Below are 25342 nucleotides of genomic sequence, written 5' to 3'. Positions count from 1 at the left end.
ACGTCACTACACTCCAGCCTGGGAGACAGAGCGAGACTCTGTCTCAAAAAAAAAAAAAAAAAAAAAAACACGGAAATAGGTATTAGAAGAAACAGCTTAAAATGTTGAAGGTGGTTAGTCTGGGGACCAGTACTCCGGGACTGGGAGGACTAGACCAGAGGTCAGCTGTTTTGCTGTTAAGGCTTACAGAACAATCTAGTTTCAAATTATCCATGTTTAACTTCGACTTTTTCCTATCAGGCTCGGTGCTGCTAGTCCTCTGAGCTCATGGAAAATTAAATCTTTATTAGGAGTCTTCCAAGATCACGCTGGGGTGGCAATGGGGACAGATAACACAATGCAGAAAAGCGAAGGTTCACTGGTCTACAAATACACGTCTATCACAACGTATAAAAGTTAACCCTGTCCCAGCCTGGCCAATATGGTGAAACTCCGTCTCTATTAAAAAATACAAAAATTAGCCGGGCGTGGTGGCGGGCGCCTGTAGTCCCAGCTACTCGGGAGGCTGAGGCAGGAGAATCGCTTGAACCCGGGAGGCGGAGCTTGCAGTGAGCCGAGATCGCGCCACTGCACTCCAGTCTGGGTGACAGAGCGAGACTCCGTCTCAAACAAACAAGTTAACCCTGACAACATCTCGACTTTAAATGCAAAGCGCTGCACATGCACACGCTCAACACCTCCCCTTCCTTCTCCAGGGGCAACACACGCAGAACCCCCGCACATTTACGAAATCTACACAACTGCGCATTGGAGCGAATGAGGTCAGAGCCCAGAAAGGTGGAGCAGGAACGATCCCAGCCTTCAGCTAATTCTAATGTCACCTCTAACGTCTGGGGCAAGAACGTTTCAGGAAACCAAGGGGCACCAAGGCTCAGCGCGGAAGAGAAAGACGCCAAGCTACAGGACCTGTCGCGCCTCCAGCGCCGGGGTGAAGCTGACCCAGCCGAGCCCCGCCCCTGCCTGCGTCCGCCAGTGGTCCAGGAGCCGCTTTTTTCCACTCGGGAAGCTTTCAGAGAAGTCTCACAAAGGATTCGGCTGGCCGCTTTTCTCAGCGCCGAAGCCACGCCATGCTAATCCTCAGAAGCGGCCTGACCAGGGCGCTTGCCTCTCGGACGCTGGCGCCTCAGGTACTGGCCGCGGGGGCGCGCCCGAGCCCTTGCCCGAGGGGAGGGGTGGGGCGGGGGGTGTTTCAGGAGCGTGCAAGCCACGCGCATGTGCGAGCCACGCGCAGGCGCTCCCAGACCTGGGGCCCAGCGCTGACACCGAAGTTCTAGCGCGGTCTCCGGAGCCGTGTGGCGCGCCAGGAGGGGGCTGCCGGCAGGGATCGTCCCGCCGGCAGTCGCAGTCAGAGGGCTTTTCTAGCTGGATGCCAGGGTTTTTGTGTGTTTTGTTTTTGTTTTTGAGACGTGGTCTCGCTGTATTGCCCAGGCTGGAGTGCAGTGGGGCGATCTCGGTTCACTGCAACCTCCGCCTCCCGGGTTCAGGCGATTCTCCTGTCTCAGCCCCCCCGAGTAGCAGGAATTACAGGCCTGCGCCAGCACGCCCTTCTAATTTTTTTTTGCATATTTAGTAGAGTCGGGGTTTCACCATGTTGGTCAGGCTGGTCTCGAACTCCTGACCTCGTGATCCGCCCGCCTCGACCTCCCAAAGTGCTGGGATTACAGGCATGAGCCACTGCGTCCGGCCTGATGCCGGCTGTTTTCTAGCCTAAATGCCACAACCCCCAGGACACTCCGTGGCGCCGGCTGTTGCGTTTTTGCCGCCCAGCTAAGTCGTGGCTGCGGCTCAGGGAGCGCTCCCACGTTGTCACCTGGCGCTGTCGATCCGCCGGTGGAATTGTGGCTTTCCAAGCCACCCCCCTCTCTAAACATCAGGTTGAAGGAGGGAATGGCCAACCAGCCGCTCGCAGTGGAACAGGCCTTCCCCTTTTGAATGAAACAACTTCGAGCATTTCGCGGAGACCCTTGAAGAGGAGACCCAGGGTCCCGGTGGGGCTGGACCCTGCCCGCCACCCGCTCTTCGTGCGGTCGATCCCCCAGCCAGGCTGGGACAGGAGCCTCCTAGCAAACAGGACGATGACAGACTCTTTTTAACCTTAGATGAGAAGTGGACAAAATGGAGCTTGTGATTCTGCCCTAACTTTCGAGATTGGCCTATTCTGTGGCTCCAAACCAAAAATGTCTTTTCCTTTTCACGTTTAGGACTTTACTCCTTTCTGAAGGGGCAGGATAGGAAGGGGATTAACCTATCCTAGAGACAGACTGAGGAACACTAAAGAACAGCAGCTAATGTCAATTCACCTCGGATTAACAATGCAGTCTTTACCCTAAATATTCTTTCTCTCGTGGCGCAGGGCCAAGAATTATTTCCTTATGGCGTTATTCTGAACTTGGCTGAGTTTTTAAAAATGTCTGCCAGTTCTTTTTTAAGTGAAGTGGAGGTCATTGTGCTGGGAATGAGCCCTAACTTGGAGATAAGGGAGCATGGAGGACTTATGATTTCTGCCTCCAGTAGGTAGTTTGCTGTGCAAGAAAAGTCTCACCGCCCCACACATATCCCTCTCTCCCTGCAGTTAGCCTTTCCTGAGCTTCTCTATTATATATTTCTCCCGGGAAAGAGAATAAAAATCTGTCCATTTGACCACCTATTTTCTATGAAAGTTGCAGATACCCGGATGAAATCACTCTTGTCAGATCCAGACAGAACAGGCTGGGAAGGCAGGAAGAGAGGAGGCTGGTGCTTACATATCTGAGATAAGAGCTGTTTCCAAGGACTTTAATTTTAATTTTTTGAGACAGAGGCTTTTTCTGTCACCTAGGCTGGAGTGCAGTGGTGCAATCTCGGCTCACTGCAACCTCCACTTCCCACGTTCAAGCGATTCTCCTGCCTCAGCTTTCAGAATAACTGGGATTACAGGAGCCCGCCAGGACACCCGGCTAATTTTTGTGTGTTTAGTAGGGATGGGGTTTCGCCGTGTTGGCCATGCTGCTCTCGAACTCCTGACCTCCAGTGATCTGCCCCACCCTTGGCCTCCCAAAGTGCTGGGATTACAGGCGTGAGCCACAGCGCCCAGCCCAAGGACTTCAAAACCCCTACAGGAAATCCTTTCACATCCTACACCCATCTCCTGCTTTGACAAAGTTTATCATTAGGCGTTCATTAGGACTGCAGTAATTCAGATAAGATGTTCCTGAAAGACCGCTTTCCTGGTAACAGCATCTCTACCACTGAACTGACAACTCTGGCCTTGAGTCTCTGGAACCAATCAAATCTGTTTGTAAGCAACCTATGTGAATCTCTCGCTTTTTGCTGATAAAAGCTTCCCTTTACCTTTCCCTGACTGGATGCACTGATGGCTTTCTATCCCATACATTTGTATCTATAATCCTCATTTCTCATTCCCAAGTAAACACAACATGTTTGTAGATAATTTTTTTCTAATATCTTTTTTTAGGATAACATCTCCAGATACAAAACTCTGAAAATTAACTTTAAAAACAGTTGTTTCAAATACCTCATTGGCCCATTTTCTGAAATGTTTATATTTTATAATATTTTTAAACTGTAGATACTAAGCAGTTTTTTATTTTCAGAATTTGATTAAATTGACCCAAAAAGAATGGCCATCAAAAGAAAGGATAGTTGCAGTTCTTTTTTGGTGTGAAGAAGGGTTTTCCAAGGAAACTAAGACACTTGGACAATAAGGGCATAACTCATACTGGAGATGAACTCAAGATAGACAATTATAATTAAGACGTTATGCACACAAACTACATAGACATTTGCATGTTTTAACCAAAAATATGTCAGTGAAAGATGCCTACTGAAACTGTTGTGATAGATTATTCTGAGTAGTGAGCCTCAGGAAGTTGTCACATGCTAACCATATCTAAATGAATGGATTTGTAAACTAGAATGCCACAGGAGTGGTCTGTGTATCCACGTGTGTCTACATAAATATTTGCATGTACATACACACAGACAGACTCTGGATAATTTCTGATAGGGCATTTGCTACCAAACATTAAGTTCACTCAGGCTCAGAGGGCCAGAATAGGACAGAAAATTTACCTATTGGGTGTATGACTATTACGAAGGGTGGTCTTAAAGGATAGTTCCATAAACTTGGTATAATTGGGTGCACTAAATGTACGTTTCTTGATATTGCATCTGTAATTAGAAACAATGATGGAGACAATTCTGATTTGTTGTGTTTTTTTCCTTTTCAGCCTTTATGCAGTATACGCCCACAGTACGATGCAATTGGATAAGTCATAGCTTCCTTTTATATTAGTTACATTCCAGTCCTGTTTTTGACCAGTAGTCTTCGTCAGTGGATTCAAGAAATACTTTGACCTGAATAGCCCTTCCTGTTTTTTTAGAAACCTAAAAAAAAAGAGGTTTTTGTTAGTAAACATGTTTTTGGGCCTGCCAAAAGGCATGTGTACTTAATAAATTTTTTTCAATGTGTAACTAATACATATGGTATTGAGTAAGATGGAATATTGGCTAAACAGGGGAAAACCTTTTGTAAATTAATGAGACTAAGTCTTAAATGTACTTCTTGGGTAAGGGAGTATCATTATGATCCCACGGCCTTCTTATAAAGCAAATTCTAGTGAAACAATGGCTAGAGGTAGACCCCTGCTAGGAAACAGTCGCTATATATTCATCAGAATTAAGAGTAGTTATCGTTATTGACATCTCTATGTAAACAAATGTCTATGGAGAATTGATAACAAAAGTAAACAATGGATAATGAGTCTATGTGTGTTCCTTGTACCAGACTCAGATTTGGTTGTAACAAAATCTGTAATTCTACCTTCCCAGGATATTTACATTTGTCTTATCTCCTTCAGGTGTGCTCATCTTTTGCTACAGTCCCCAGACAATACGATGGAACGTTCTATGAATTTCGTACTTATTACCTTAAACCTTCAAAAATGAATGCGTTCATGGAAAATCTTAAGAAAACCATTCATCTGGCCGGGCGCGGTGGCTCAAGCCTGTAATCCCAGCACTTTGGGAGGCCGAGACGGGTGGATCACGAGGTCAGGAGATCGAGACCATCCTGGCTAACACGGTGAAACCCCGTCTCTACTAAAAAAAATACAAAAAATTAGCCGGGCGAGATGGCGGGCGCCTGTAGTCCCAGCTACTCGGGAGGCTGAGGCAGGAGAATGGCGTAAACCCGGGAGGCGGAGCTTGCAGTGAGCCGAGATCGCGCCACTGCACTCCAGCCTGGGTGACAGAGCGAGACTCCGTCTCAAAAAAAAAAAAAAAAAAAAAAAAAACCATTCATCTTCGGACAGCTCACTCTGAATTGGTTGGATTCTGGAGCGTAGAATTTGGGGGCAGAATGAATAAAGTGTTTCATATTTGGAAGTATGGTAAAGAGTCATCCAGTTTTAGTGTTCAGTATAGATTTTCATTCTGTTAAATGTAACATAAGACTTAGTTCTTGGATCTATATTACTATAGATACATACAGGTTAAGTAAGACTTTTTAAAAGCAATACCAAAAAAATAAATTAGCAGATCTTCTTCCCAGTGGTTCACCTCTAACCACCCCTTGCTTGAACTCTTATGTTATCATAAATGAGAAAACATGGAGTCTCATATATCAAACCATAAAATTGTGAACTAGACTTTAATCTTCAGAAAAATGTTAGAATCGTTTGCTATAAAGATAGTTCGTGAAAATTTAAAGCAGTAATTGTAAATGTTCAAGTGGGTTAAGATCACAGTTGGGCCTGCCAAAAGACATGTATATTTAATAAAAATGTTTTAAATGTGTAACTAATATATATGGTATTGACTACGATGGAATACTGGCTAAATAAGGGAGAATGCTTTGCAAATTTGTGAGACTCCCAATTGCAGTTCTTGGGTAAAGGGGTATCATTAGGATAAGAGAATTTTTTTTCTTATTATTATTACAGCTAGGGCTGGATATCAGCATTTTTGCAGAAATAATTCACCCATTTGGGAGCTTTATAAAAATGGAGGTTTTTAAAGGATGATCGTTAACTTTTAAGCCTTACCCAACTCTGAGATTTAATAATTCTGTTATGTTTAGAGACCACTTTTTTTTTTTATATATGTACCCCAGAGTTTCAAGGAATTCACTTTCATACTACCCTAGGGAGGTAAGGAAGAGGAATGAGAGAGAGTTCTTCCCATATTGAGCTGACCTACCCCTGATTTAGTGGAGGAAGGACAACAAGTGACAAGAATTCCCAGAATGTTTGTTACTCCCATGTCTATTCTTAACAGTCCACATCATGACTTGAGGGTACCTAAAGAACTTTTAATAATTTCATTTACTGTTTTGTGATCGGTGTCCAAAGTTAATAGTCATAAAGTAATTTAATATGAAAAGTGTTCATTCTATACTTGACATAATTCTTTAGTTTTTCCCTGTTATAATAAAACAGACCCTATTAAAACATAACTTATGCTTTAGATAAACCATAAGTTGAAACATATCCCATTGAAAAAACTACTAATAAAGTCTTTTTAATTCATTTATATGCTTTAGATAAACCACATATATAATCCACTTATGTGTGTTAGATGAGCCACAAGTTTAATCATGTCCCATTAAACTGCTCATAAAGTCTTTATAATTGACTTAAGTTGTAAGATAGGTGTTATTACTTGTCCTCAGCATAAACTAAATAATTCATTTACTGTTAGTCTTAGGAGGCCCTAAAAGTAAATATACTATAGTTTTCCCTCTGTATTTGCAGGAGGTTGGTACCAGGAACCCCTGTAGATACCAAAATCAGCTCAAGTCCCTTATATGAAACAGCATAGTGTTTCCATCAAACCCACACACATCCTTCCATATACTGTAAGTCATCTCTAGATTACTTTTAATCCCTAATACAATATAGATACTATGTAAGTAGTTGTTATATTATTTCACTTGTATTTTTTAAAATATTTTTAATCTGCAGTTGGTTGAATCCATAGATGCAGAACCTGTGGAGAGGGAGGGCTGACTATACAAGGCCCATATCTTGGTAAATGTATATACCTGTTTGGGTAACTTAGAAAGAAGAGAAATAAGTTGTAGAGAAAAAGAATTGCTGACAATAAATAAAAGAATCAGCACTATTTCATTGGGAGCTGTTGTTCAAAAAAGAGGCTTAAAAAGTGCATCTTAATTTCATTTATGTTACATTTGATTCAAAGTGTACCTTGACTTAATCACCGACCACCAAGGAAAAATTGTCTTTATAAATCAAATGCTTCCATTTATTAATAAGAATCGTTAACATATACTGAGTACTAACTAAGGTGCCAAACACCATTCCAAGCTCTTTTCATGTATTAATTCATTTAATCCTCACAACAACCCTGGAGGTAGGTGTTATACTATTTTCTTCACAGAATAAGAAACTGAGGCACAGAAAGATTGAATAATGAACCTAATTCACACAACTTCCTAAGAAAGTCTTAGAGCCTATAAAGCCCATTCTATGTCAATTAAGTTCATTTTTTACATTTCAACTCCCCTTTTAGACCATGAGTAACTTGAGAGCAGTTGTCACATATATTTATGTTGGCATCTCCAGTGACATAATAACATGGGGTTCCCATATGGCCTTGCACATTTGCTGAACTGAGTAAAATTTACGTAAAAATATGGGCAATTTTAAATCAAAAACTTTTTTCTTAATTATTTTCCTCCCATAGATAATTTTGCTCATCGAGCTGAAGTTCGGAAAGCCTTAGCCAACTGTAAGGAATGGCAAGAACAATCTATCATTCCAAATTTGGCTCACATTGATAAACAAGAGACGGAAATTACTTACCTGATACCATGGTCCAAATTAGAAAAGCCTCCAAAAGAAGGTGAGTTCTTCCCTCTTATAGACTATGAGTTTTAATGAGTAAAATACTATAGATCTAAAGCTATAAGAAGTAAAGTTCTATAGGAAAAAATATATAATTCTTTGTTTTCTATAATAATATATGATGAGTCTGGAGATAAAAATGAATTAGAGACTGGGCACGGTGGCTCACACCTGTAATCTCAGCACTTTGGGAGGCCGAGGCGGGCAAATCACTTGAGGTCAAGAATTCAAGATCCACCTGGTCAATGTAGTGAAGTGCCATCTCTACCAAAAATACAAAAATTAGCTGGGTGTGGTGGTGCATGCCTGTAGTCCCAGCTACTCGGAGGCTGAGGCAGGACGATTGCCTGAACTTGGGAGGCAGAGATTGCAGTGAGCCGAGATCGCATCACTCCACTGCACTTCAGCCTGGGCGACAGAGCGAGACTCAATCTTAAAAAAAAAAAAAAAAAAAAGAGAGAGAGAGAATTGGAGCTCTAGAGCTCTTTGCTTATCCTTAAAACATTGAGCACAAAAAAGTGAAGTATTTTTCCGAATTGAAATCTAACAGATGCCTAACAAAAGTTGACATGGTCAGTACAAGTGAAAAAATAGGGCTTGGGAGCTAGGAAAACAGGTGTAGGTAGATGAGTCGTAGTTTATGAAATTTTGTCACAGTTTTAAAATGTATAAACCTTTAATATAAAAGTATTTTTCCACAAATTCAGCTAATCTTAAATCATTAAGTATATCTTTGTTTGTAAACTGACTGTTTTGAGGGAATAAATTAACTTACACTGTTAAGCTACATTATTGTAGTTTAACTTTTGTGTCTTCCTCTTTCTTGTTTCTCAGTTTGGAAGGATTTGTGTTCTTCCTGATTTTACTTCTTGCTCACTAAAGGAAATAATTACCTCAGTCTAATTTTAAACAGAGGTCAGATTCAAAAAGCATAAACTAATTTAAATTTCATTTTATGTCTCCCATAAACTCAACTTTGTATTTTATTTTAGATTATAAGAGATTTGAAAAGTCTTGTTTGGATTCTAATGTACTTAAAACTCCCCTTAGCTTTCAGCATTAAGTAAAACAGTTGGCTTCGCAGTGTCAGGTCTTATAAATAGTTCCCTTCCTCTATGTTGTTCATAATTCTTTAGTAACTTTGTATTTCTTTCCTTTTTCTTCTCCAATCTACCTTGTCCTCTGGTTTCTTTCTCTCCACCCATCTTATACTTCTGGCCAGAAGGTAGAATGGTTTTTAAGCATTTACCTCGATATTTAAGAAGAATAAAACCATCTCCTTGAGGGTTTTCTTTTTTTCCTTAAAGGCTCAGAGTGACTTTGGGTCAACTAGAAATAGAATCCTATAGGGGAAAATAATACAAAGGAAAAAGTTATTTCCTCTCAAAATTGAAAAGGAGAAGGAAATGTAGGATATCAGAAAGTACTTCTCTTACTCATTTCTTTTTTTAAAAGTGTAGACGGGCAGCTTAAAAATTCTGCTCCATTATAAATTCTCAATATCTGTGTTTTTGACAAATTTTATAGATTAAAAATATTTCAGAGTGTAGTTTATATATATAGCTTCCAGTCCTTTTTCTTTCTTTTCTTTATGATTAATTTTAATAACTGACCCTTCAACATGGACAAAGACTTTCTAAATATAAAAGCAAAGAAAAATAATGCAGAGAATTAATAAATATGAGTGCATATGTATGTATACATGGATTATCCTCTAAATTCATTGGTTAGCCTTCTAATGGAATCAAGAAAACCTGGTTAGATATTGTTTGAATGTCTTCTGTAAAATAATTATTTTTCTCCCTATTCTAGGAGTCTACGAACTAGCTGTTTTTCAGATGAAACCTGGTGGACCAGCTCTGTGGGGTGATGCATTTAAAAGAGCAATTAATGCCCATGTCAATTTAGGCTACACAAAAGTAGTTGGTGTTTTCCACACAGAATATGGAGAACTCCACAGAGGTACAGTTGTCCATTTGTTCTATGAAGTTGCCATATATATTAGATCAGTTTGTCTCTCTTTTTCATTATGGTACCTGTTTTGATTTTTATTTCCAAATTTTTAGAGTTTGTTGTTTATAGGACTGAAAAAACCTATAAACATCTTATTTTACATCTTTTTTTTTACAATGTTAATACTTTATGGAGCCTTTTTCAAATGCTGAACTGCTGTTTTTTTTTTTTTTTTTTTAACTTTTATTTTAGGTTCACGGGGTATATGTGAAGGTTTGTTACCTAGGTAAACCCATGTCATGGGGGTTTGTTGTACAGATTATTTCATCACTCAGGTATTAAGCCCAGTACCCAATTGTTATCTTTCTAATCCTCTCCCTCCTCCCATCTTCCATTCTCAAGTAGACCCCAGTGTCTGTTGTTTCCTTCTTTGTGTTCATAAATTCTCATCATTTAGCTTCCACCTGTTAGAACATGTGGTATCTGATTTTCTTTTCCTCCGTTGGTTTGTTGAGGATAATAGCCTCTAGCTCCATCCATGTTCCCACAAAAGATATAATCTGCTTCTTTTTTATGGCTGCATGGTATTCCATGGTGTGTATGTACCACATTTTCTTTATCCAATCTGTTGTTGATAGGCATATTGGTTTTCATGAAAAGATTCCAAGTCTTTGCTGTTGTGAATAGTGCTACAGTGAACATTCACATGTACATGTCTTTAGGGTAGAATGATTGACATTTCTCTGGGTATATATCCAGTAATGGGATTGCTAGGTCAAATGGCAGTTCTGCTTTGAGCTCTTTGAGGGATCACCATACTGCTTTCCACAGTGGTTGAACTGATTTACACTCCCATCAACAGGGTATAAGTGTTCCCTTTTTTTCATAACCTCACCAGCATCTGTTATTTTTTGACTTTTTAGTAATAGCCATTCTGACTGGTGTGAGATGGTATCTAGTTGTGGCTTATATTTGCATTTCTCTAATGATCAGTGATATTGAGCATTTTTTCATAAGTTTGTTGGCCTGATGTATGTCTTCTTTAGAAAAGTGACTGTTCATGCCCTTTACCCACTTTTTAATGATGTTCTTTGTTTTTCTCTTATATGTTTGTTTAAGTTCCTTATAAAGGCTAGATATTAGACCTTTGTCAGATGCATACTTTGCAAAAAATTTTCTCCCATTCTGTAGGTTGTCTGTTTACTCTGTTGATAGTTTTTTTTGTTGTTGTTGTTTTTTGTGTTTTTTTGCTGTGCAGAAGCTCTTAAGTGTAATTAGATATCGTTTGTCAATTTTTGTTTTTGTCATGATTGTTTTTGTTGTCTTTGTCATTTAAAATTAATATCATTGACATAGAAAATTATCACATTGTTGCAAGATTTTTTAAAATCTGTTACTAAGTATAATATACAGTAAGACCCTAATTTGTTTTACTCATTTTTTTTTTAAAGGAAACACGCCATATGTTGATAAAGGTTTGTCTAGGCACTTAAGGTTATACTAATTTTTATTTTTTCTTTGTATCACCTAAATTTTCTACAGTAAACAATTTTTTTATAATCTGCTTTTTAAGAAAAAAATAGTAGGAAGTTGGGTCTAGTCTTAATTGTACCTTAAGCTGTGTTTCTTTGCATTCTCTCTTCAGCCTTAAGTTTCCAGTTTAACTTACAAATTTATCTCCCAAATTTCTGATCCCTCTGAAATCTTATCACTAACATGTTTAGTTTTACCTTCTTGATATCACTATTTTGATTTAAAAAATAAGACAACATTTCTGATTCATTTTTTCAATATTTCTTATTTGCTATTGCCATATAGTTCAGAAACTACTTGTGGTTTCTTTCTGCAGTTCATGTTCTTTGGTGGAACGAGAGTGCAGATAGTCGTGCAGCTGGGAGACATAAGTCCCATGAGGATCCCAGAGTTGTGGCAGCTGGTAAGCTGTTTGACTAGGCATGAATTATTTTTAGAACAAATGTGATTCAGTCAATAATTGTATGCCTTCTTATGAAATGTTTTTCCAGTTCGGGAAAGTGTCAACTACCTAGTATCTCAGCAGAATATGCTTCTGATTCCTACATCATTTTCACCGTTGAAATAATTTTCTGCTGAAATACAAAACATTTCGTTAACTGCTCTAAGATGTGTCTGCTGATGGTGCTTAAATTCTCCCAAGAGGTTCTCACTTTTATTTGAAGGAGGTGGTAAGTTAATTAGTTAATTTGCTATGCTTCCTGCATTTTTGAAAGTTACATCTTCTCCACTGCTTTAAGAAATAGTTCAGTTCACTTTCACCTTGGCATTTCAGTATGTTATACATTAGAAGTAGTTGTCACTACTTGGTTTTATATTTGTTTTAGAATACCTCTTCTGTATTTTCATAACTCATGGCTTTATAGAATTTTCTTTTATTCAAATAAGGATTTTACATTTCCTTGCCCGACAGTATTTTTGAATTATTTATATAAAATATCTCTCTTTTAACATATCTACTTTTCCTGAGATATTTTTTAAAAAATTGCTTAGTGCAGTTTATTTTGTGATATCAAATGGGATTTATAAAAATATTAGGTTGTTTATTTCTTTACTGTGGAAAAGTACAATGTCACCTGTAGTAATTATTGCTTTTACATTAATTATTAGTCATTCTAACTTGGAAAATAATGCAGTTGGGACACGGTGTCAAAAATCTAGAAAGTCTTGTTGGTTTATATGCTGAAATTGTTCATTTATAATTAATTTTACTAATTTCTACTTAGTTTGGATCACTAACAGAGATCTTGGGACATTTATTTGTTTTTTCTGTTGTTGTTGTTGTTGTTGTTGTTTGTACTTTTCAGTTTAATTTATTTGACTCAAGCAATCAGAATGGTCCTGGTACATTATATAAAAGCATTTTGTTGATAAGGACACTCATGCTAGTGAAGACTAACGTAGGATATGGAGGCTTCCTTTGTGAGGTCTGTTACTAGCATGTTAATGAGGGAATTTGACAGTTTTTTTTTTTTTTAATATACTTTAAGTTCTAGGGTACATGTACATAACGTGCAGGTTTGTTACATATGTATACTTGTGCCATGTTGGTGTGCTGCACCCATCAACTCGTCAGCACCCATCAATTCGTCATTTACATCAGGTATAACTCCCAATGCCATCCCTCCCCCCTCCCCCCTCCCCATGATAGGCCCCGATGTGTGATGTTCCCCTTCCCGAGTCCAAGTGATCTCATTGTTCAGTTCCCACCTATGAGTGAGAACATGCGGTGTTTGGTTTTCTGTTCTTGTGATAGTTTGCTAAGAATGATGGTTTCCAGCTGCATCCATGACCCTACAAAGGACGCAAACTCATCCTTTTTTATGGCTGCATAATATTCCACGGTGTATATGTGCCACATTTTCTTAATCCAGTCTGTCACTGATGGACATTTGGGTTGATTCCAAGTCTTTGTTATTGTCAATAGTGACACAATAAACATACGTGTGCATGTGTCTTTATAGCAGCATGATTTATAATCCTTTGGGTATATACCCAGTAGTGGAATGGCTGGGTCATATGGTACATCTAGTTCTAGATCCTTGAGGAATCGCCATACTGTTTTCCATAATGGTTGAACTAGTTTACAATCCCACCAACAGTGTAAAAGTGTTCCTATTTCTCCACATCCTCTCCAGCACCTGTTGTTTCCTGACTTTTTAATGATTGCCATTCTAACTGGTGTGAGATGGTATCTCATTGTGCTTTTGATTTGCATCTCTCTGATGGCCAGTGATGATGAGCATTTTTTCATGTGTCTGTTGGCTGTATGAATGTCTTCTTTTGAGAAATGTCTGTTCATATCCTTTCCCCACTTTTTGATGGGGTTGTTTTTTTCTTGTAAATTTGTTTGAGTTCTTTGTAGATTCTGGATATTAGCCCTTTGTCAGATGAGTAGATTGCAAAAATTTTCTCCCATTCTGTAGGTTGCCTGTTCACTCTGATGGTAGTTTCTTTTGCTGTGCAGAAGCTGTTTAGTTTGTTTAATTAGATCCCATTTGTCAATTTTGGCTTTTGCTGCCATTGCTTTTGGTGTTTTAGACATGAAGTCCTTGCCCATGCCTATGTCCTGAATGGTACTACCTAGCTTTTCTTCTAGGGTTTTTATGGTATTAGGTCTAACATTTAAGTCTCTAATCCATCTTGAATTAATTTTCGTATAAGGAGTAAGGAAAGGATCCAGTTTCAGCTTTCTACTTATGGCTAGCCAAATTTCCCAGCACCATTGATTAAATAGGGAATCCTTTCCCCATTTCTTGTTTCTCTCAGGTTTGTCAAAGATCAGATGGCTGTAGATGTGTGGTATTATTTCTGAGGACTCTGTTCTGTTCCATTGGTCTATATCTCTGTTTTGGTACCAGTACCATGCTGTTTTGGTTACTGTAGCCTTGTAGTATAGTTTGAAGTCAGGTAGCGTGATGCCTCCAGCTTTGTTCTTATGACATAGGATTGTCTTGGCAATGCGGGCTCTTTTTTGGTTCCATATGAACTTTAAAGCCGTTTTTTCCAATTCTGTGAAGAAACTCATTGGTAGCTTGATGGGGATGGCATTGAATCTATAAATAACCTTGGGCAGTATGGCCATTTTCATGATATTGATTGTTCCTATCCATGAGCATGGTATCTTCTTCCATTTGTTTGTGTCCTCTTTGATTTCACTGAGCAGTGGTTTGTAGTTCTCCTTGAAGAGGTCCTTTTCATCCCTTGTAAGTTGGATTCCTAGGTATTTTATTCTCTTTGAAGCAATTGTGAATGGAAGCTCATTCATGATTTGGCTTTCTGTTTGTCTGTTACTGGTGTATAAGAATGCTTGTGATTTTTGCACATTAATTTTGTATCCTGAGACTTTGCTGAAGTTGCTTATCAGCTTAAGGAGATTTTGGGCTGAGACAATGGGGTTTTCTAAATATACAATCATGTCATCTGCAAACAGGGATAATTTGACTTCTTCTTTTCCTAACTGGATACCCTTCATTTCTTTCTCTTGCCTGATTGCCCTAGCCAGAACTTCCAACACTATGTTGAATAGGAGTGGTGAGAGAGGGCATCCCTGTCTTGTGCCAGTTTTCAAAGGGAATTTTTCCAGTTTTTGCCCATTCAGTATGATATTGGCTGTGGGTTTGTCATAAATAGCTCTTATTATTTTGAGGTACGTTCCATCAATACCAAATTTATTGAGCGTTTTTAGCATGAAGGGCTGTTGAATTTTGTCAAAAGCCTTTTCTGCATCTATTGAGATAATCATGTGGTTCTTGTCTTTGGTTCTGTTTATATGCTGGATTACGTTTATTGATTTGCGAATGTTGAACCAGCCTTGCATCCCAGGGATGAAGCCCACTTGATCATGGTGGATAAGCTTTTTGATGTGCTGCTGAATCCAGTTTGCCAGTATTTTATTGAGGATTTTTGCATCGATGTTCATCAGGGATATTGGTCTAATATTCTCTTTTTTTGTTGTGTCTCTGCCAGGCTTTGGTATCAGGATGATGTTGGCCTCATAAAATGAGTTAGGGAGGATTCCCTCTTTTTCTATTGATTGGAATAGTTTCAGAAGGAATGGTACCAGCTCCTCCTTGTACCTCTGGTAGAATTCAGCTGTGAATCCATCTGGTCCTGAACTTTTTTTGGTTGGTAGGCTATTAATTATTGCCTCAATTTCAGAGCCTGCTATTGGTCTATTTAGGGATTCAACTTCTTCCTGGTTTAGTCTTGGAAGAGTGTAAGTGTCCAGGAAATTACCCATTTCTTCTAGATTTTCTAGTTGATTTGCGTAGACGTGTTTATAGTATTCTCTGATGGTAGTTTGTATTTCTGTGGGGTCCGTGGTGATATCCCCTTTATCATTTTTTATTGCATCTATTTGATTCTTCTCTCTTTTCTTCTTTATTAGTCTTGCTAGCAGTCTGTCAATTTTGTTGATCTTTTCAAAAACCAACTCCTGGATTCATTGATTTTTTGGAGGGTTTTTTGTGTCTCTATCTCCTTCAGTTCTGCTCCGATCTTAGTTATTTCTTGCCTTCTGCTAGCTTTTGAATGTGTTTGCTCTTGCTTCTCCAGTTCTTTTAATTGTGATATTAGAGTGTCAATTTTAGATCTTTCCCGCTTTCTCTTGTGGGCATTTAGTGCAATAAATTTCCCTCTACACACTGCTTTAAATGTGTCCCAGAGATTCTGGTATGTTGTATCTTTGTTCTCATTGGTTTCAAAGAACATCTTTATTTCTGCTTTCGTTATGTACCCAGTAGTCATTCAGGATCAGGTTGTTCAGTTTCCATGTAGTTGAGCGGTTTGATTGAGTTTCTTAGTCCTGAGTTCTAGTTTGATTGCACTGTGGTCTGAGAGACAGTTTGTTATAATTTCTGTTCTTTTACATTTGCTGAGGAGTGCTTTACTTCCAATTATGTGGTCAATTTGGAATAAGTGTGATGTGGTGCTGAGAAGAATGTATATTCTGTTGATTTGGGGTGGAGAGTTCTATAGATGCCTATTAGGTCCGCTTGGTGCAGAGATGAGTTCAATTCCTGGATATCCTTGTTAACTTTCTGTCTCGTTGCTCTGTCTAATGTTGACAGTGGAGTGCTGAAGTCTCCCATGATTATTGTATGGGAGTCTAAGTCTCTTTGTAAGTCTCTAAGACTTGCTTTATGAATTTGGGTGCTCCTGTATTGGGTGCATATATATTTAGGATAGTTAGCTCTTCCTGTTGAATTGATCCCTTTACCATTATGTAATGGCCTTCTTTGTCTCTTTTGATCTTTGATGGTTTAAAGTCTATTTTATCAGAGACTAGGATTGCAACCCCTGCTTTCTTTGTTCTCCATTTGCTTGGTAGATCTTCCTCCATCCCTTTATTTTGAGCCTATGTATGTCTCTGCATGTGAGATGGGTCTCCTGAATACAGCAGACTGATGGGTCTTGACTCTTTATCCAGTTTGCCAGTCTGTGTCTTTTAATTGGAGCATTTAGTCCATTAACATTTGAGGTTAATATTGTTATGTGTGAACTTGATCCTGCCATTATGATATTAACTGGTCATTTTGCTCGTTAGTAGATGCAGTTTCTTCCTAGCCTCGATGGTCTTTACATTTTGGCATGTTTTTGCAAAGGCTGGTACCGGTTGTTCCTTTCCATGTTTAGGGCTTCCTTCAGGGTCTCTTGTAAGGCAGGCCTGGTGGTGACAAAATCTCTAAGCATTTGCTTATCTGTAAAGGATTTTATTTCTCCTTCACTATGAAACTTAGTTTGGCTGGATATGAAATTCTGGGTTTAAAATTCTTTTCTTTAAGAACGTTGAATATTGGCCCCCACTCTCTTCTGGCTTGTAGAGTTTCTGCCGAGAGGTCTGCTGTTAGTCTGATGGGCTTCCCTTTGTGGGTAACCCGACCTTTCTCTCTGGCTGCCCTTAAGATTTTTTCCTTCATTTCAACTTTGGTGAATCTGGCAATTACGTGTCTTGGAGTTGCTCTTCTCAAGGAGTATCTTTGTGGTGTTCTCTGTATTTCCTGAATTTGAATGTTGGCCTGCCCTACTAGGTTGGGGAAGTTCTCCTGGATGATATCCTGAAGAGTGTTTTCCAACTTGGTTCCATTTTCCCCCTCACTTTCAGGCACCCCAATCAGACTTAGATTTGGTCTTTTTACATAATCCCATACTTCTTGCAGGCTTTGTTCATTTCTTTTCTTCTTTTTTCTTTTGGTTTCTCTTCTCGCTTCATTTCATTCATTTGATCCTCAATCGCTGATACTCTTTCTTCCAGTTGATTGAGTCGGTTACTGAAGCTTGTGGATTTGTCATGTATTTCTCGTGTCATGGTTTTCATCTCTGTCATTTCATTTATGACCTTCTCTGCATTAATTATTCTAGCTATCAATTCTTCCACTCTTTTTTCAAGATTTTTAGTTTCTTTGCGCTGGGTACATAATTCCTCCTTTAGCTCTGAGAAGTTCGATGGCCTTCTCTCATTTCGTCAAAGTCATTCTCTGACCAGCTTTGATCCGATGCTGTCGATGAGCTGCGCTCCTTTGCAGGGGGAGATGTGCTCTTATTTCTTGAATTTCCAGCTTTTCTGCCCTGCTTCTTCCCTATCTTCGTGGTTTTATCTGCCTCTGGTCTTTGATGATGGTGACGTACTGATGGGGTTTTGGTATAGGTGTTCTTCCTGTTTGATAGTTTTCCTTCTAATAGTCAGGACCCTCAGCTGTAGGTCTGTTGGAGATTGCTTGAGGTCCACTCCAGACCCTGTTTGCCTGGGTATCAGCAGCAGAGGTTGCAGAAGATAGAATATTGCTGAACAGCGAGTGTACCTGTCTGATTCTTCCTTTGGAAGCTTCCTCTCAGGGGTGTACTCCACCCTGTGAGGTGTGGGGTGTCAGACTGCCCCTAGTGGGGGATGTCTCCCAGTTAGGCTACTCAGGGGTCAGGGACCCACTTGAGCAGGCAGTCTGTCCCTTCTCAGATCTCAACCTCCGTGTTGGGAGATCCACTGCTCTCTTCAAAGCTGTCAGACAGAGTCGTTCGCGTCTGCACAGGCCTCTGCTGCTTCCCCTTTTGTTGTTTAGCTGTGCCCTGTCCCCAGAGGTGGAGTCTACAGAGACAGGCAGGTTTCCTTGAGCTGCTGTGAGCTCCACCCAGTTCGAGCTTCCCAGCGGCTTTGTTTACCTACTTAAGCCTCAGCAATGGCGGGCGCCCCTCCCCCAGCCTCGCTGCTGCCGTTTTGGTTAGATCGCAGACTGCTGTGCTAGCAATCAGGGAGGCTCCGTGGCCGTGGGACCCTCCCGGCCAGGTGTGGGTATAATCTCCTGGTGTGCCCGTTTGCTTAAAGCGCAGTATTGGGGTGGGAATTACCCGATTTTCCAGGTGTTGTGTGTCTCAGTTCCCCTGGCTAGGAAAAGGGATTCCTTTCCCCCTTGCACTTCCCAGGTGAGGCGATGCCTCGCCCTGCTTCAGCTCTCGCTGGTCGGGCTGCAGCAGCTGACCAGCACCTATTGTCCGGCACTCCCCAGTGAGATGACCCCAGTACCTCAGTTGAAAATGCAGAAATCACCGGTCTTCTGTGTCGCTCGCGCTGGGAGTTGGAGACTGGAGCTGTTCCTATTCGGCCATCTTGCTCTGCCCCCTGCCATTTATTTGTTTTAAAGAAATATTTGTGGTTATGGAAATGCTTGCCCTAATAAAAATCCTACATATTCATTGTTTTTTTAAATTCACATTTTATACTTATATGATCTCTAGAGCTCTTACTATGTTGCTATAAGACAGTAATATAGTGATAATTTACCAACTTTATTGAAAATGTTAAGTTGCATCAATAAAATAGCATGCTGGGAACCTGAGAAGGAAGGTTTCTTTAGTACTGCGACAGATGTCCTGGAGTTTTCCTTGAAACACCTTTCATTTCCATTTTACTTGATGCCTCTACCTTATAAACCTAGATTTGATACTCCTGATAGTGTATATTTACAGCTATATTATTTTTACATTTTTACAGACTGTCTCCTGATAGTCTATATTTACAGCTATATTATTTTATATTTTTAAAATCTTATAGCTATAAAATAGTAAATTGTGAATTAGCTGTCCAAGGGAAATTTGGAAAACAAAATGTACAGTTTCCTCTTATTTATCAGGCTGTCAGCGATCTGCAGTTTATCTGGGCTGTTATGCAATGTCAGATATTATTTATGAGAGGCAGGCAGTGGCAGCTTAAACAGACATGCCGCCTCAGCATTCTTTTCCATGCAGAGCTCAAAGAGGCCTAAGATATCTCACATTTACGTGAAATAGTTGGGGCATAAGTATGTGGTTAATTACACATAAATGACCAATTAAAATTTAAAGTTAACTAAAATACTATAGAAGACATTTAATATTTTGCTTCAGAATGTTATAGTACCTTAGGGTTATGAATATCAATTATTTTTTATCCACATCTTATTTAAAAGGAAGGGGAAGCTGACGTTTTTATCTTTTTTAATGGATATACTCTAAGTTATCTTAAAGGCTTCCCTGGATTAAGCAAAAATAGAATTACATGGTTTAAATCATATACCGTATTCTTCATACTTAGCTCCAAGTAGATTATGACTTTTTCTAAAACTTAACATGACAGAGATTTGCCTTCCAGGGAGTCTAATTTGAAGAGGAAAGTAATTTACATGTACAGGGTTATATCATAGCATTATGTTTTTCTCTATTTTATTCATTCTTTCATTCTCTTCAATGACTCCCAGCACCTGCTCTTCCATCTTCATTCTTAGCCAATGACTTTTCCTTTTACTTCACAGAGAAAATAACAATCAGAACAGTCTTCATAAGTTCCCACCCCGACCTCTGCCCTATTTCTAGAGCCAACCCCGCATGCCCTGCCTTCTCTCCTCTCACTGTGGATGAATGACCCGTGCGCCAAGCAAACACAAACCCTCCACTGTTACTCACTTGCTGAAGGATGTGGCTCAGGCAGTTTTCCTCTCTTGTCGCCTGAAGCCACAGTATTCCCCTTCAACTGGATTCTTCTCCTCAGCATACGAATATACGATTATTTTTCCTATATAAAAAAAATAAAATAAAATCACCCCATTTTTTTTACTTTACAATATGACTCAAAAAAGTAGTTCATACTTCCTGCCTCCATTTTCTTCCCTCACATTATCTCTTAAACATTCTCTGATCACGCCAGCCAAATTGCGCTTGTCAACTCATTTCCCAGTTCTCATTTTACTTGACCTGTTAGCAGTTGACCTCTCCTTTCTTCTGGAAACAGTTTCTTCATTTCTCTGAAATACTGACTGCACAGCCCTTCGTATCTCCTAGTCTCCACCTTGTCTCCTTGACCTCCAATGTAAGGACTGAGTTCTTGGACCACTTCTCTTTTCTTTTTATACTAACTCCCTATGTCATCACCCCCAGTCTTGTGACTTCAAATGCTATATGTGCGTGGATGGCTCCAGTCCACACCTCTTTTCTTTTTTCAGATTCACACATGTGAATTTGAATTCCAGGCTCATCACATCCAGGTGTGTTCCCCACATCTCCACCTGAAGGTCTATTAGAAATCTCACACCCCTCTTGTCCACAACTGAGCTCTTGATCTTTACCCAGAAACTTATCTCAGCTAATGGCAACTCCAGCTTTCTGTTTTGCTCAGGCCACAGACCTCAGAGTCATTCTCACACTGCCTTTTCTCTCTCACACCATTGTGTACCTGTCAGCAGATCCCAGATAGCTAGAGTTTGATTGCTTCACATCCCTATAGCAACTATCCTGGTTCAAGCCAATCGTCATCTGGATTTTTGGGAAGTGCTCTTAACTGGTGTCCTGCCCTTCCCCTCTGCTCTTAACTCTACTTTCAACATAGCAGTCAGAATAATCTAAAATATAAACCAGATCATATCACTCCTCTGCTCAACAGCCCCTCCCAATACCTTCATCTCTTCCTCAGAGTAATTGTCCAAGCCTCTATAACTGTGGCCTACAAGTCTTTATATGATCTGTCCTGTTACCTTTTCCATCCTCACTCCAGACCTGGCCTAAGAGGCTTTTCTTTGAACCTGCTACACATGCTCTTACCTGAGGGTCCATTCCCACTGCTTCTGCCTTTAATGCTCTTCCCTAGACAAGCATCTGCATGGGTCATTTCCATGCTTCCTCGGGTCTTTGCCCCCATGAAGCCTTCCCTGACAACCCTATTTAAGATTGTAATCTCCTCCCACGGTGGCCCCTATCTGCTAGAGACCGAATGTTTTTGTCCCCCAAAAATTCTTATGTTGAAGCCTTAATCTCAACATAGGAGGTTGGGCCTTTGGGAGTTAGTTTTAGATGAGGTCATGTGGGTAAGAGAATCAGTGCATTTGTAAGGGCATAAAGAGTCCTCACTGTGAGGAAACCAGAATGTAAGCCTTCACCAGAACTTAATACTGCTGGCACCCTGGTCTTAGATTTCTCAGCCACTAGATCTGTGAGAAAAAAAATGTTTGTTGTTTAAGCCACCCAATCTATGGTACTGTTGTTACAGCAACCTGAACTAAGACACTATCCCTCTCCCCGCTTTATTTTTCTGTTATCACCGTAATTAATGTTTTACTTATATATGATTTGTTAATGTATGTCTCTTCCCACTAGAAACCAAACTCTGTGACAGCAAGGGTTTTTGTTTTCATTATTTTCATATTACCCTTGCCTGGCATGTGATAAGCCCTAAGTACTTGTTGACTGAATTAACATATGAGATGTGTGAGTTTGGAAAAAGAAGTACATCATTCCTCCACTCTCATTTTGTGCCACCGTTAACAGATTACGTAATTGTTATTGGAGGTGCCTCACTACTACATTTGGAAAGTATTCCCGGAAGACACGGCGAATGACTCAGTAGAAGTTCTGGCTATGGGGGGGTGCCATCAATAAAAATAATACCATTGCCTGTTGGTTATAAGTTGCTGTCACAGACTATAAAGGTATTTGAATTGTATTTCCAGGAAGAGAAACAGATATGCAACCAATCTGATTCAGTTCTACCTGCTGCCACAGAACTCCCAAAGGATAAGCAAATGCCACTTGTAGACTCAAACTCTGAACTTCATTCTCAGCACCAGCTTTTAGCCTACTGAGTAAATCCTATGAACCTGACTAGTGTTGCAACTGAAGTTGTAGTACTTTCTGTCATCAAAGGAGTGTGAACCTGGAGTATGTTGGAAGAAGAGTTAGGTTCATTAGCGAGACCTCTTTCATAACTGCTGTCACCTAGAATGTCTGTTCTCTAAGCATCTTCTTGAAAGAAGCACATTCCCCCAGGAGAAGGAAATGGTTTGTTTTCTTTAGTGACAGACAGTTGGCCCAGGACCCTGAGGTAAAGGAGTATGGGCATTAGACAAAATGAGTTTTATAATAGTTGATTGGAAGAAATGGAAGTTTTTGAATCATAGGCTTCTGCCTTGAAAGGGCAAGTCCGTAGTGGTTGTGAACCAGCCAGATTGTGTACAAGCCTCCTGCCAGAAGAAATGCCTGTAGGATTAAAAGCAAAACAGCAAAATCAAAAAGGAAGGGCAAAATGATGCCCAAGTGCAGCCTATATTATTAACAGACAAGGAAATGATCCAAATAGAAGTTCTGTAAACCAGTTGTTGTCCTGTTTTCTGCTTCCCTTCAAAGCAAAAATATAGATTTGTGTGTATTTGCAGTCTCCCCTTCCTTGCCTCTCATTCTTCCCTGAAAATCTATTCCAGTTAGGTCTGCATCCTTGTCATTTGGAAATGACTCTTTTGAAGGTCACCAAGGACCACTGTCTTCTCAAATTCAATAGCCATTCCTGCCTTTACTCATTTACATTCTTTACTCATCTTCTCAGCAGTGTTGGATATAATTGACAACTTCTGCCTTCCTGAAACAATAATTCTCTGAGTTACAACGTATGGCATTATACTCTTCAGATTTTCCTTTCTCACTGGCCAGTCCCTCTCAATTTCCCTGGCTGGCTTCTCTTCTAAATGTTATAGGATCTTAGGCTCAAGAATGTTCCCTCTCTTCATTCTCTCCAGGTAATCTCATTCAGTCCCAAGGCTTAAATATATACATACTGATAACTTGCACATTTTTTTTTTTTTTAGATGGCGTTTCACACTTGTTGCCCAGGCTGGAGTGCAGTGGCGCGATCTACGCTCACTGCAACCTCCGCCTCCCAGGTACAAGCGATTCTCGTCTCAGCCTCCAGAGTAGCTCGGATTACAGGCATGCGCCACCATGCCCGGCTATTTTTTTGTATTTATTAGAGACGGGGTTTCACCATGTTAGGCTGATCACAAACTCCTGACCTCAGGTGATCCACCCGCCTCGGCCTCCCAAAGTGCTGGGATTATAGGCGTGCGCCACCATGCCCAGCCAACTTGCACACATTTATCTCATTTTCCATCATTGCCCCTGAGCTTCATACTGAAATACCAACTGCATTTTTAACACAGCCATCTACCTAGTTCAGGTCACAAACTAGAAGTCACCTTGCTAGCTCTCTTTCCCTCGGTCCCTTCATGGAGTCTGTCAGCAAGTCCTGCTGGATCTATCTCCAAAGTGGATACTGAACGTTACCATAGCTCCCTATCTAATGCTACCATCTTAGTCCAATCCCCCATTATCTATTAGTCTTCCTACTATCCTTTCTTCCCATAGTAGCCAGTGTTCTTTCTGAAACAAAGTAGGTCATACCACTACTGTTTAAAACTCTCCAGTGGCTCCTTGTTGCACTAACAATAAAATCCAAATACCTTAAAAAGGCTGGCAAGATCCTGTGAGATGTAGTCCCTGCTGTCGCTCCAGTTCCACCCCCTGCCACTCTTCTCCTTGCTAACTCAGTACAAGAGACATTAGTACAGATACCTCTTTTACCCCCTCAGCTTGCCAAGCTTTTTCCCACTGGGCTTTTGCAACACTTATTCATTCTTGCGGGAATATTCTTCGCACCCACCTTGAAAGGCTGCTCCTGCTTTTGATTCGGTTCTGAGCATGTCACTCCTCAGAAAAGGCCATCTCTGACTTCTCTCCATTGTTATCCGATTACCATGTCTTATTTTCTTCTTAGCACCAATTGCTGTCAAAATATATTAGATGTGTTTATCCACACATCATCTTTCACCACTGAAATATACATTCATTAGAGCAGGAATTCTATTTTCTTCTACATTGTACCCCCAGTACCTAGAGAAGTATCTGGCATACAATAAAGTTCAATACCTATTTGTTAATGTATATTGATGCTGATGTGATTTTACAAGGTCGATTTTAACTGATACCTAACTTCAACAAAAAGAACCCTCTGCCACTTGACTGTCCCTGTACCTTTGGATGAGTTTCTTATCCACGAAGCTGTAATTTACTCATATGTAAAATGGTACTTTTTACCTTATAGGGCAGGTATTGAGAATTAAATGAAGTGCATAACAACACAGTAAACACTTGAAAACTGAAGCTAAGTTTTTTTTTCGTACTTAATGTAGACATTACCATTACAAAGTGTCAGGTTTTTTGAATCTGGGAAAGTTCTTTTGGGCTTTTCTACAGAGAGAAGAATGTTTTGGTCAAGACTCATGGGTAGGGCCAGGTGAGGTGGCTCACACCTGTAATCCCAGCACTTTGGGAGGCCATGGTGGATGGATCACCTGAGGTCAGGAGTTCGAGACCAGCCTGGCCAACATACAGTGAAACCCCATCTCTTCTAAAAGTACAAAAATTAGCTGGCATGGTGGCGCATGCCTATAGCCCCAGCTACTTGGGAAGCTGAGGAGAATTGCTTGAACCTGGGAGGCAGAGGTTGCAGTGAGCCAAGATCATGCCACTGCACTCCAGCCTAGATGACAGAGCGAGAGTCTGTTTCTCAAAAAAACAAAAACAAAACTCATGGGTAACATTTTCATCTAAATTACCTGCCTTTTTATTTTTCAATAAAGTTTTTTCTTCTCCCTTGTCATTGTTCACGAAGAAACAGTGTTCTATGATTTCATTAGAGTCAC

At 40.1% G+C, this 25342-nt stretch overlaps 1 protein-coding gene and 1 long non-coding RNA gene across 3 annotated transcripts; one reads left to right on the top strand and one right to left on the bottom strand.

Annotated features, from left to right (window-relative positions):
- Positions 1-1000: 1000 nt before the first annotated feature.
- Positions 1001-12596, top strand: NIPSNAP3B (nipsnap homolog 3B). 2 transcript variants are annotated; one of them, XM_033237923.1, is made up of 7 exons: positions 1001-1127; positions 4860-4970; positions 5291-5390; positions 7705-7863; positions 9678-9827; positions 11668-11754; positions 11843-12596. In XM_033237923.1, the coding sequence occupies exons 1-7, from the start codon at positions 1068-1070 to the stop codon at positions 11917-11919; spliced, it is 744 nt and encodes a 247-aa protein (XP_033093814.1). In that variant the 5' UTR covers positions 1001-1067; the 3' UTR covers positions 11920-12596. The 2 variants fall into 2 exon arrangements, with proteins under 2 accessions (XP_033093814.1, XP_033093813.1); XM_033237922.1 differs by lacking the exon at positions 1001-1127 and having other exon boundaries at positions 4386-4970.
- On the bottom strand, positions 5301-25025 carry LOC117098889. The gene is made up of 4 exons (XR_004443636.1): positions 24301-25025; positions 20286-22847; positions 9115-9208; positions 5301-5433 (listed from the first exon to the last, which is right to left on the bottom strand). It is a non-coding gene; the product is annotated as an uncharacterized LOC117098889 (long non-coding RNA).
- Positions 25026-25342: the final 317 nt, after the last annotated feature.

This window comes from Trachypithecus francoisi, unplaced genomic scaffold (genome assembly GCF_009764315.1).
Source record: "Trachypithecus francoisi isolate TF-2019V2 unplaced genomic scaffold, Tfra_2.0 Lachesis_group16, whole genome shotgun sequence".
Taxonomy (NCBI): domain Eukaryota; kingdom Metazoa; phylum Chordata; class Mammalia; order Primates; family Cercopithecidae; genus Trachypithecus; species Trachypithecus francoisi.
This window is presented reverse-complemented; position numbering and strand designations above follow the sequence as displayed.

Bases quoted from the DNA above. Each gene is read 5' to 3' on its own strand.
- NIPSNAP3B (XM_033237922.1), top strand. From the start codon at position 4,752: ATGGATAATGAGTCTATGTGTGTTCCTTGTACCAGACTCAGATTTGGT. The intron at 4,971-5,290 runs AAAACCATTCAT...AAAAAAAAAAAA, and splicing joins CGTTCATGGAAAATCTTAAG to AAAACCATTCATCTTCGGAC. The intron at 9,828-11,667 runs GTACAGTTGTCC...TTCTTTCTGCAG, and splicing joins ATATGGAGAACTCCACAGAG to TTCATGTTCTTTGGTGGAAC.